At 35.1% G+C, this 12,060-nt stretch overlaps 1 protein-coding gene across 6 annotated transcripts in view; it reads right to left on the bottom strand.

Annotated features, from left to right (window-relative positions):
- LOC121426430 (trichohyalin-like) overlaps positions 1-12,060 on the bottom strand; it is a 100,124-nt gene that overhangs the window by 20,574 nt on the left and 67,490 nt on the right. For 3 of the 6 annotated variants that reach the window (XM_041623060.1, XM_041622768.1, XM_041622991.1), the window contains 4 exons: positions 11,632-11,958; positions 9,395-9,535; positions 8,902-9,056; positions 8,409-8,539 (listed from right to left, as the gene is read on the bottom strand). In XM_041623060.1, the coding sequence (XP_041478994.1) occupies positions 8,409-8,539; positions 8,902-9,056; positions 9,395-9,535; positions 11,632-11,958 (754 nt within the window). Of the gene's footprint in view, positions 1-284; positions 300-8,408; positions 8,540-8,901; positions 9,057-9,394; positions 9,536-11,631; positions 11,959-12,060 lie in introns of all 6 variants that reach the window. The other 3 variants (XM_041622849.1, XM_041622920.1, XM_041623133.1) reach the window with 3 other exon arrangements.

Here is a 12,060-nt window from a genome sequence, read left to right as displayed (position 1 = left end):
CTGTTTTGTAATGCGACTGGCCAATTTTGAGAATGCCATGTCGTTAATATACTGTACATACTGCAGCATTTCTGTATGTATTGTTTCAAAGCCTTGGTTGTCAAGTTAAATTGACAGTATAAACTTGACAGAAGACTCACCACTGTAAAACTGGCAGCACCAAGTAATAGAAAAGAAACATAAAAGTGGAATGCAACTGATCATGGAATCGCCCTTATGCATGGTTCCAAACCTTTGTGAATTTGGGCCAATGAGTTTCTACCAAAAATGTATATGACACTTACATGTTGACATGCATCCTAATAGGACAATGCATAATAATCATGATCAAAATAATAAAAACTATAATGCTATGCAAATCAAACTAAAAAATTACATAACTAATAAGGTAAAAATTACATGAAATAATGAAGCTTAAAGGTGTGATTTTAACTATTACAATTAATCAATCCCAGATACATGTAATCTTCAAACATATTTTGGTTTAGTCTTTTTTTTCCAATAAATTAACAGATAAATTTAATTCTTTTCCTTATTAAAATGAGATTTAACTCGTGCTTTAAAAAATTTCATGTCATGATTATACCCATGCTTTAGTAAAACATTTAATGACGTATCAATGAAAAGATTTCGGTTACGTTAACCCAAGACGAACAAAATATCACAAATGAACATTGAAATAAAAGAGACAAAAATGGTTCTAGACATTACCGTCATCGGCTCAGGTAGTTAGTAAGTAGAGCATGCAGTGTGTAAACGATTCACTTTCATTTCTCTTTCTAAGATGGTCGCACTTACCAAGATGGCTGCCTTGATGCTATAGCGACTACAACTCCACATGAGGATGGTCGTGGAGGAGGAAAGATGGACGGATGAATGGGTGGATGGTTGGACGGAGAGACGAGCTCAGCCAAGGTTATTATGGGAAAGAAAGCTTATGTACGTAAGGTACAAAGGATCATGGGATACAATTATATGTAGTAAGCTTGAGCTCTGTTCATACACGTATGAACATGTTCAATGTCATTTTGCTTCTAAGATACATAATGTCAAATGGAACTTAATGACAGATATGGGAAAAGTGGAAGGGGGTGGAAGAGATGCTACTATCGGCTTCATGCACAATTTGATACCATTACTAGGGTGGACAGAGTTTATGACAACAAATGTTATGTGACGCAATGTGTATTCCAAACATTACCCCCCCCCCATGCTCTGGTTATCTACCTATATTAAAATCTACCATCATTTCATCCTGCATGGAAATGTTGCTGGACCGAAAATACATGTTATCCCATTCAAAGTGGACAAAATGAAGCATGGCTGAATGCATGGTGGTTGTAAGCTATGGGTAAGAAAACACTACTAGTATTTAACTAGCACTCTATACTTTCAAAGAGAAAAGAGAGAGGTGATGGCATTTTCAAGCTTCTGCTCGCATTTTTTTTGGTTTGGGGGGGGAGGGTGACATTCTAAAATTCATGGGAATAATTTAGAGCAAATGATTGATGTTGAGATTTTAACAGAGCAGATTGTGGATTGTGGAAATGTATAAAACACACTCAATGAAGGATTACCCCCCCCCCCCAAAAAAAAAAATTAACTTGCTCCTAGCCAAGTAGCTCATTTTATGTTTATTCTTAATGAGGGAAATGTGATCATTACATTTGTTACAAAACTTCCCGTCGCTGAAGATGGCCAAGGTATTGAATTTGTTATCTCTAAAAGGTGGCTACACATATGATCTATACAGCCTGATGTTTTGCTTTGCTTTGAGTAAAAGACTAAATGTTTGTATATATTCATGCAGTTTTACGAGAGAGAAATTAGAGCAGCCTGAAAGAGGAAAAGTAGAGATATCAAAGAGAGAAAGCAGAAAGATCCATGTAGTTCAGGTATGCAGTTCTTGGCTATAAAATCCAACACTTCTTTAAATGTAGTTACCTTCTTCTAATAAAGGGTAAATATTCAGGCTATTGACCATTCAAATAAAATTGCTTCCACACACTGTATCATCATCATTTCTATAAACCTATTCCTAAATCCTAAACCTGTAGGAGATTAATCCTCAAAAGTGAAGTACATGTACCACAAAATTTTAAAACATTTTCTTTCAACAGGTATCAGTTCTAGACAAGGGTTGCATTTCATAAAGACTTGTTATGATAGCAAATGCACAATTTCTATGGCAAGTTTACTCTTAGCCAATCAAATTGAGTGATTTCTGTAGCATTGTTATAACAGGTTTTATGAAACAGGCCCCCGATATCTGCAACAAATTGGTGCACAGAGCCCAAGCTTATTGAAGCACCATTAACAAGAACAACAGTCATCAGTGGCAAACTCAACAACAGTTGAGCAAAACCAGCAGGACCGATTTCATACTTCCACATTATCTCAAAATCACCCATATCCTTGCCACTTTCAATAGTATCTTGTATTCATTTTTTCTATCTACATGTACACAGTCAAACCTGTCTATTATGGCCACTCAGTGGAAACAGGAAATGTGGTCACTATAGACAGGTTCTCTAACACATATTCCTTTCAAATGGGAGACAATTTCAGGAGCCACCAAAGGCATGTTGCAACTATTGGACAGGTGGCTGCTAAGACATGCATTTTTGAGATCCACATTTACTTATATCTTGTCCTTTAAAAGCTGCATTATGAAAATATTTTTCTTTTAAAATCAGGTGTGAAAATACTGAAAGTCAATCAAGTTGTTAAATTCTCTGAAATAACGAAGACAGCCATAACTCCTTCAGGGGTAGTCACAGCTGGATTTAGCCTACATATGCCAACATACGTACAGCAAGTCATTACCATTCATTTCTTTTTTTCTTTATATATCAACTATGCAATTTATGAATTCAAGAATAAATTTCTTTACTTGAAATTCAAGATATCATAGGTGTTTAAACAAAATGGCATTTCTTGATATCAACAATTTAATTCTCGATAGAATGAACTGTTGGAGACTGCTTTCTATACTTACTGCAGTATATTCCGCTCAGTGTGCCAGCCTACTTGTCAACACAGCTAGGAATAGACTTAAAAGTGGCATGAATGTGAGAACTTTTGAGCACCAACGATCAAGTATTATTCACAAGACTATTGTCACCACACAGTACACAAGACAACAGAAGAGGCAAGGTCCCACAGCATAAAATACATAATCAAATCACGGATGTACGAAAGCAAAATGCGACAGATAAACAAAACTTACTCCTAACCGAGAGAAATAACAGCTTTTGTCCGTCCCATGGGTGCGACTGTAGTGTATTTAGAGGCATGCATGTTGAATCTTCTAAATTCACTTCTACAAGCGGTCTGAATCTGACTCGTTATCATCTTATGAAGAGCAACACTGGACCCAAATTTGGTTATAAGGCAAAGTGAGTCCTTCCTAAATATCTGACATCAGAATTTTGCAGAATTCTTTTTATATTTTTCTCCTACATGTAGTTATCATCTTATGAAAAGCATCTCAGGATCTTGACTAGGCTATGGCACATTAAGTCATTTCTTAATATCTGAAATCAGAGTTTAGCTGAATTCTTTTTATTTTTTTCCTCTTAATCATCTTATGAAAAGCGGAATCCAACTAGGGTAAAGGCACATTAAATCCTTTTTAAAATTTCTGACAGAATTCAGTTGAATCAGAGGAATTGGCTGAATAAACAAAAATCTCTTTAGGTCATTGCTACTGGATGAAATGCAACATCAAAAGCAACGATTTGTGTATGAACTTCCACTCCAGAACTACATTATTAGAATTTAACTAATTTTGCTTAGGAATGACCAAACGTAACTGGTGTAATCTTTTTTTTTTTAAAGAGGGAAAAAGGAGCAATCGCTCCATATGAAATCAAACAGATCAGCCCAAGAATAATCAGGGCTTTATGACCTTAATTGGCTTTAACTACAGCCCGCAAATTTCTTTTAATTTATTTATGAGGAATGGATGCAGGGTTACTTGAAGACAAGAAATTCATAGTAAGATATAGTATGTTATAGATTTTTTATGTATGTTTTATAAAGCATATGAGATGTAGAGATGAATGATGCCACTGTAGAATGTAGGAAGATCATGGTATAGGGCGAGTTGCAATAGGGATGGGGGTAAGGGGGAAGCAAGTTTGCCGAATACTGGATTTTGACCAAAGTGTTACAATAAGGGCTCATTCATTTAAGTCTTTGTGAACATGGTTAGATAAAAATTTGGTGTACGCTGATTTACCTGTTTCATCATACTAGGTCAAAATTAAATTACTTTATAAAATCCTTCATATATCCTGTGGAATTCAAGACGTAGTATGACAAATATTTTTGGAAAAAGATGACAGAGATACAAATCTATGAATCTAATAAGCATATTATCATGCTACATGTATTAAAGCTGTTTTTAATTTGCGATTAGTTAGTACGAGAATTCTGTGTCAGTCTTGAAAGGAAATGACAAATCAGATATTAAACCATTGCATCTTGACAAAGGATGATTTATCCGAAGGCTACGGAATCACTGAATTCAATAGTCAATAGGCTGAAACAGAGGATGATCTTGTCATGGAAATACATAATTATTTTTTTTTCTTCTAATTCATTTTCCAAATTGATTTGTTGGCTTGAGGTTTGGTGGGACCTTGCCTCTTTTTCAAGAAAGAAATGCCTGCAGAGAACGTGGACGTGGATTTCAAGGTTCACTTTTTATTCATCGTCCATTAGAAAGACATGATATGGTATGAATGAATGAAAGAATGATAAGCAGTTATGTACAGAGATTGATGTAAATATGGCAGGCATTTTGGATATTTACATAAAGGATGGGAAAGAACAAAGCAATCCATCGTCATTCAAGAATCAAAAGAATTTTCCATGTAAATGCTCATGATACTGGGTATAAATCAGAGAATCAGTTTGTACCATATGGATTATACATGTACATCGATTAAAATGATTTGAGCTGGGCAATAATTTTTACTAGTGCCTTCATGAGCAGTCAATATTAATATGATACTAGATTTCTTTCAAAATGTGTTTGTCAAATACTTAAAGCATGAATACAACTTTAGATGGAATGGGTGTTAACTTGTGTGATCTTATAGCAAGAAGATAAGGCAATAAGGAGAGTTGTTGACCAACGTTTATTATAGAATTATATCATGATAGAAAATCTAAATGGATTGTATGTACAAGATTAATAAAGGCAGGATAATGGTATGGATTCTAAAAAATATAATTAAAGATATTCTCTAACTACAAAAAGAGTTAAACTTGAACTAAATCAAAGGTCCTATGAATATAAGAGTCTACATATATTTCCTACAATCTTTTCTAATCCATTCAATGTTCGAAAATCAACATTTCAAAGTTTGAAACTGAATTTTCTTCAAATTCATGACAATACCAAGTAGTGAGATTATTGTTAAAATGTAACTACAGTGCACAAAAAAGTACATCAATCAACACGGAAAAAACTATATGAAAATAACAGGTAAAAGAAAAGCAAGGGAAACATTTCAAGACGGGGTGGAGAATTGGTATCACCCCTTTAAATGTTAAACACAGTATCACCACATCAAGACATGTCCATTAGTCACAAATTAAATCTACAGAGACATTCAGTACAAAACCTACATACCATATATACTGGCACAAAAATATGTAGAAAATTTTGAATTTACAACCCTCATTTCCTCCTATGTATTTTATATAATCTGTAATTTATTATCTGTCCACATTCAGTAAGAAAATCTATACTAGATACAAATGCATGAATGACCTGTTTTTTCTGCATGTAAATTTCAAACAAAGTAACACTTACATTTAGCCTGAAAATTGTTTCATTTTTTAATTTGTACATGTGGATTAGAAAATCATTTTTGCAGGAAAAAAAACCATGGAATGCAGATTCCAAATCTAAGCCCTATATACTTGGATATTATTCTGTAAAAAAATGTTTGTTTTCACTCCCTATGAAATAGAAATAATTGTTTATATATCTGTAGCCGTGAAAGACTTGTTTAGCAGCACAAATATATGCTTTTCAACAAATATATTAATCTTTACAAACAAAATGTTACTTCAGACTATGGCATAAACAAAGCTATGGCATCTTGTATTGTAGCATTATGGTTTTAAAAGAAAACTATATTTTCCTTTGTGTTATTAAATAGGAATGTTGTTTTCTCATCTTTTTAAAGTGCATTGCCATCTGCTAACCTAAATAAAGCTTTTTTTACACGATCAACCTTCTTAAATGGGTTTAAAATTCATGTTTTATTCATGTGAAAGCAGTGAATGATACACTTTCATGTTTATCCTGTAGATAGAGAGAAGATTAAAGTGTGAAAAATTGAAAGGAAGATTGTTAGAGGGGGAGGAGGGACGAAGGAGTTACAGTAATAAATGTCCATTTGCAGATGGTACTTTGCTCTATAACTACAGGAATGATTGTGCTGAAAATAGCAATGCATGTTGGGAAATTAATGTTAAAATTTGCATTACTTCAGCTGCTTTAAATGTACATGGCCCTGTCTTACAAAGAGTTACAATATATTCAAATCAAACATAATATACAACTGATCTTAAGTTGTGTGGGTAAGAGACAAGCATTTTAGATCAATCGCATTAGAGTTTGATTCGAACCTATCTTGACTCTTTGTGCGATGAGGCCCAGGAATGTTAGCTTCCCTTTCACCCAAGAGAAGTGATTTACTATGCAAAATTCAAGGAAGATGATTGGTGGCAATTTGTTAATGTTACTGAAAGAGCAATTTAGAAGAGTTGAAACTTGAAGGCAAATTAGATCTCCTGCACACATGGGGAGTTTTTCATGAAGAATTTTGTCTGTGATTTCCATGACATAGAAGGCTCTCAGCCAATCAGATGCTAGGATTTTAGTACCTTATAAAATAGTCATTAAAAATCACTGACTGTTTCTTTTCATGAAATGCTTCGCAGATCTTAATGAAATTTACTATCAGACAACCCCCGAGATGAAATACAGAATGTAAAAAATATAGAAAAATTTTAATCAACTGGGGATGATCAAATTATGTTGAAGCTTGTAGGATCTGTTTCTTTAGAAGGCAAGCTCTTATCCAACTGCAGTGGATTTTCTCAATCCAAAATTGACTCATAGACTGATCATTTGGCTTTGAGCAAGTCCTTTTAAGTGGAAGAAAGCTTTCCCTCTTAATATAGCTTGGCAGAAGCTTACAATTTTTTGTTGGTTCAACTCCACTTATGGAAGGTGGGGCATTATGTGTAGTAGAGACTTATTTTTAGAAAAATGTTCTAAAAATTATGACTGAACAGAGTAAACTGATATGATTTTACACCAAAGCGGAATGAGGGATTCGGGAACAAATGCATTTTAAAATATGAAGTGAAATGACAGGAGAAATTTTTTTCAAGAAGTTAAGGGGTTCTCTGAAATTAAGAATATGCAAATTCAACAGCAAAAACATGCATGCACAACAGATATCACTGTTCAGCAATACCATGTCTCGTGGTGTCAAAGAAAATCGTCCCTTTTACTATGATGATATATTGTCCTTTTTACTATGACAAAATGTAATGTAGTGCAATATATAATATATTTTCATATCCTGAGTTATATATCGCACATACCACACATAAGAGTTTAGAAGTTGTCATTTTGTGATGATATGAAAAAGAGCACAAAAGCATTTTTTTATACATTCAAAACTTGTCCGGGGAAGGGTCCATTCTTACGCCCTACATGTACCATCCTATATATTTCTAGGGAAATAAAGAGGAGGGCATCTCCTCATGGAGTAAGGCTATTAAGGATCTTATGCCTTAGAGCGAGGTTTGTATCTCAACATCACAATTTGGATATTTAATAAATTCTAAGGGAAAGGAAAGGGCATAAAGAATTTTTTTTCTTCTTTTTGTATCTTCCACACATCTGAAAGAGATTAAGGAAAATATCAGAGAAGATTCTTTAAGTCGGATTTATTAGTTTATGCCTTGGAATTTCAGGCACGGATTAAATCTAATCCTTACACATGTTACATAAAAGTTAGGGTTGACAAAGTTAGAATAGGTCCGGTGAATCATATGTATACAAGGTTATTCTATCCCAGATAGACTTTACACACTAGGAGGGTTAACCAACTCTTAAATTGCAACCACACAAAGCCGGTTAGATTATTTTTCACAACATTACTAAAACAATAATTAAAAGAGTGGGTAAAAAATTAAAAGATGGAAATCATTAAGAGAAAGCCCAATACATCCATCCTATATTGTTACTCTTTGATTTGTTTTGTTTTGTACAAGGAGCAAATGTTCACCGGTCATGTGATCAGTCACATGACACTGCTCCTTATATGGTCACCTGACCGGACACACATCTGCATGGCTCTAGTCACTACCTGAATAACCAAAGACGGGCATGTCCTTCGGATCAGAGTTCTTACGGAAGAAGTCAGAGCGTTCCTTCTTGACCCGCTCTCGGATGTCATCCTCCTGCGATGATGACGTCAAGGACGGAGCTGGCTGGGGTCTAAGAGGAGAGAGAATGGGAGATTAAGAACTGATAAAGGATTGAATGAATGCGATGCAGGATTTTTACATGCGATATGTGTTTTTGATTGACTAGATTTGTAATAAAATGAAAACAGACAATAAAAATGAATTTTGATGATTTTTACAAGGAACAATTTTCCTGATATCACATTGCAATTTACTCCACATTTTTAAAAGACTGCTACATAAAATTTCTATTATGTAGCAGATTTTTTTTTTAACATAGGACTGTGCAGAATATGGTTGAGAGGTTTTCTCTTATGCCAATTTGGTAAACAAAATAATTCCCTGGATTTCCTTCCCCAAATTCCATCTCTGGAATAGATCTTGAAATCGCACCTGTATGGCTGTGGGCCTTTGTTGCTGACAAAGGGTTTGGGTGCCTGGACACTCCTGAATCCCGAAGCAGGTTTGATGGAGAAGCTACTCTTGAATGGGGCCGATTCTTCTGTCTTCTGCACATCTGCTGTGATGGAGAACTCTTTGACTGGGGACTGAGAATAGAATCATAATTGATGGGAAAATGATGCATGACTTGTCGTCGATAATTTTAATATATGAACAAGGATATGAAGGATTTCACTACATTAATCAGAGGATAAGACAATTATGTCGCTCCTTTCCATGCAAGCCTGCGTAGCTTGCACGGAAAGGTCTAAATCTGCTGTAAACTACAAATTGAGAATCATGAGAAGGGTGATATAGGCCTACACACTTTCCACTATAAAGTTGCAACAGTTCTCACCCCCCCCCCTTTAAAAAAATATTATTGGGAAGTCTCATCTATTCTTAACTTATACAAATTAGCATAAAAATCTCTCAAGCATCTCACTTTATCTCTCTCATCCTCCTCTATCATCCGATGGAACTTTTCCCTGTCATCTTCTTCCTTCTCCTCCAGTTGAAGCTTGTCCATGATCTCTTCTTCTAATCTCTCATCTTGGGAGGAGATATCATCATCATCTCTTGTGCCCTGCAAGTACAGCATATATACAGGTTCATTACACATTTGCAAATTTCTTTCTATTGAAGTAACCAAAGTTGTACATAAAGCTGAGGCCTGTTTTATCAAGAGTCAGGATTGTTCTCAAAGGACCATGACTTGGTCAGTTTATATAGTGAAGTAAGACTTGAGAAAAATGGGGTTGGACGTACAGAAAGGTTGATCATTTTATGGAATTGCCCTTAGGCAGATAAAAACATCATCTTTGCTCTGGATTTTCTAAAAATTAATGCATTAAATAGCAACAATAATCATGATTAATATTGTGCTTCATAATATCATCTGATACTAATTTCATTTGATTTATGAATTGTTGATTGCAAAGTTCCAGAAATTGTTGTTTTGTCTGGACTCTGGACATGCATCGACTGGGTATACGATTGTGGTAACTTTGCTGTTATGCAAGGAAGTCTTGATTGTGATTGGCTGCTGAGCCCTGTTACCATGGTAGTTTTCATAACAGCAAAGTTACCATGGTTGTAATTCTTTGTGAACTGTGCCCCAGATTGCAAAACCTTTCTGATTGAAGATTGGGAGGGCGGTGCTTTATAGAAATTGTGTATTCGTTGTCATAGCAAGTCATTATGTTATTCATGAACGGATATTAATTGTTATTTAGATGCCGTAATAATAAAATAAAAAACCGAGACCAGAAAAGACTGAAATGTTAGGGGCAAATATTTTTGTTTAGTCTCACATATGCACTTATTCATGCAGAGGATATGACACACAGTAAAACAGAGTGAATTTTAATTTTGGTGGTTCCACATAAAACAAAAGAAGTTCTCCTGCAGTCTTAATTCCATGACCAGAACTATCTTGTTAACATCTTGTTTGAAGTAAAAAATATAAGATGATAATATTTGTTTATTACAAATTTTGCATTTGAATACTGGAATCAACACCACAGAAAATTTGGAAAACACACTGCAAGCACCAGAAAAATATAAGTTAGTAAAGATAAGATACCCAAATTTCTCCAAAATCTGTAAAGCAGCAGGTTTTCAGAATTTTTAAACAAAAGATGAATCAATAGATACAGTACTAACAAAAAAAAATCAAACAAGAGAGTAAGAGTACCCATATTCCAAATACGATTTTCAATTGAAAGAGAAGTTGAAAAATGCACTACTTTAAATTTTTGTTTGAAAAGAGAAGGTTTTCCTATCTGAATACTCATAAGCAGTAGCAAAAAATATTCACATATACATGTACATATAAGATTGATCAAGTAAGATCTATCAAAGAGATAAAGTGAAAAGAATTTTGATTTCCATGTATGATGTTTATAAAAGAACAAAGTCAATGTTTTATCAATCTTATGTACATTTTGACATGAAAATTGTTTTGCTGTATTTGTCTTCATGTACTGTACAGGATTCAGATTTATTTGCATTTGTTACAAATACTAATCAACATACATGTACATAAGAAGCAACTCCTAAAACATAGAAATAAGAAATTCTCTTTACCATGTTACACTTTATTTTAATCCCTGATATAAAAGAAATGATAGTCTAATGCAAAAGTATTCTGTTACATTATTCTACCGTCCAGAGTCAACTGGAAAAGAGATACATGTACATATACAATTTACGATATAATACAAGATTATTACAAAGTGAACAACACACACAGTGTATAAAGAGCACATACAGGAATTTACAACAAAAGAAAGAAAATCCTGAAATCCTACAGGTATCCAAGCAAACAACATTAAGAGACAGTAGAACAGAATGAACACACTGCAGACAAGCATTTAGCCAAGGGCGAACAGAGCTAGAATCTTTGCAACACAAACACAAAGCATATGTGGTAAATGACAACACAACAGGAAACAAGTGGGGAGCGTTTCAAGAAAGGACTTGTTGGACGTTTTATTTGACAAAGTCTTTTCAGTTACCATAGTAACAGTGCTTCTCAGCCAATCAAAACCAAGGAAAAATTGTCAGGTCTGATGACTTGTTGGATGACAAATGTTGATGAAACGCCCCCCTAATGGCCCAAAGAATGAAGAACAAGATTGGAAGCAAGGACCTGCTGGAGGCGGCACACACGATACTTACCTCAGAGGCAAAGAAAGAATCTTCCGTGCCTAGGGTATCGTTAAGCTCCTCTTGAGTCTGGAGGACTTTCTCGTACTCCTTCTCTAACCCCTCCTCCTCACCCTCCCCTTCACTAACATCACCATCGCGATGCATAATTGCATCAGGGGTGGGGCTGCTGGTGATGAGTGCCGACCCATCCCCAGACCCATTGGAGGGGAGGGTCTCAGAGAGGGGTAGGGACGGGACAGGAGAGGCCGAGGGCGATGGAGAGGATTGGCGGTTATGGTCGGCTGGGGATAGGGATGGGGGCGGGGCAGGGAAGTCATCTATGGTGTCCATGGGAGGCTGTAGGGGAATATGGGATTAGGGAGGGGAAGAGAAATTGCAACATCTAGAAGTATGCTCTAACTATACAGTGAAAACATTGAATCATGCAACATGCTTTAA

Source organism: Lytechinus variegatus, chromosome 1 (genome assembly GCF_018143015.1).
Source record: "Lytechinus variegatus isolate NC3 chromosome 1, Lvar_3.0, whole genome shotgun sequence".
Classification (NCBI taxonomy): Eukaryota; Metazoa; Echinodermata; class Echinoidea; order Temnopleuroida; family Toxopneustidae; genus Lytechinus; species Lytechinus variegatus.
The sequence above is the reverse complement of the archived record's forward strand: the minus strand, read 5'-3'. Positions and strand labels throughout refer to the sequence as shown.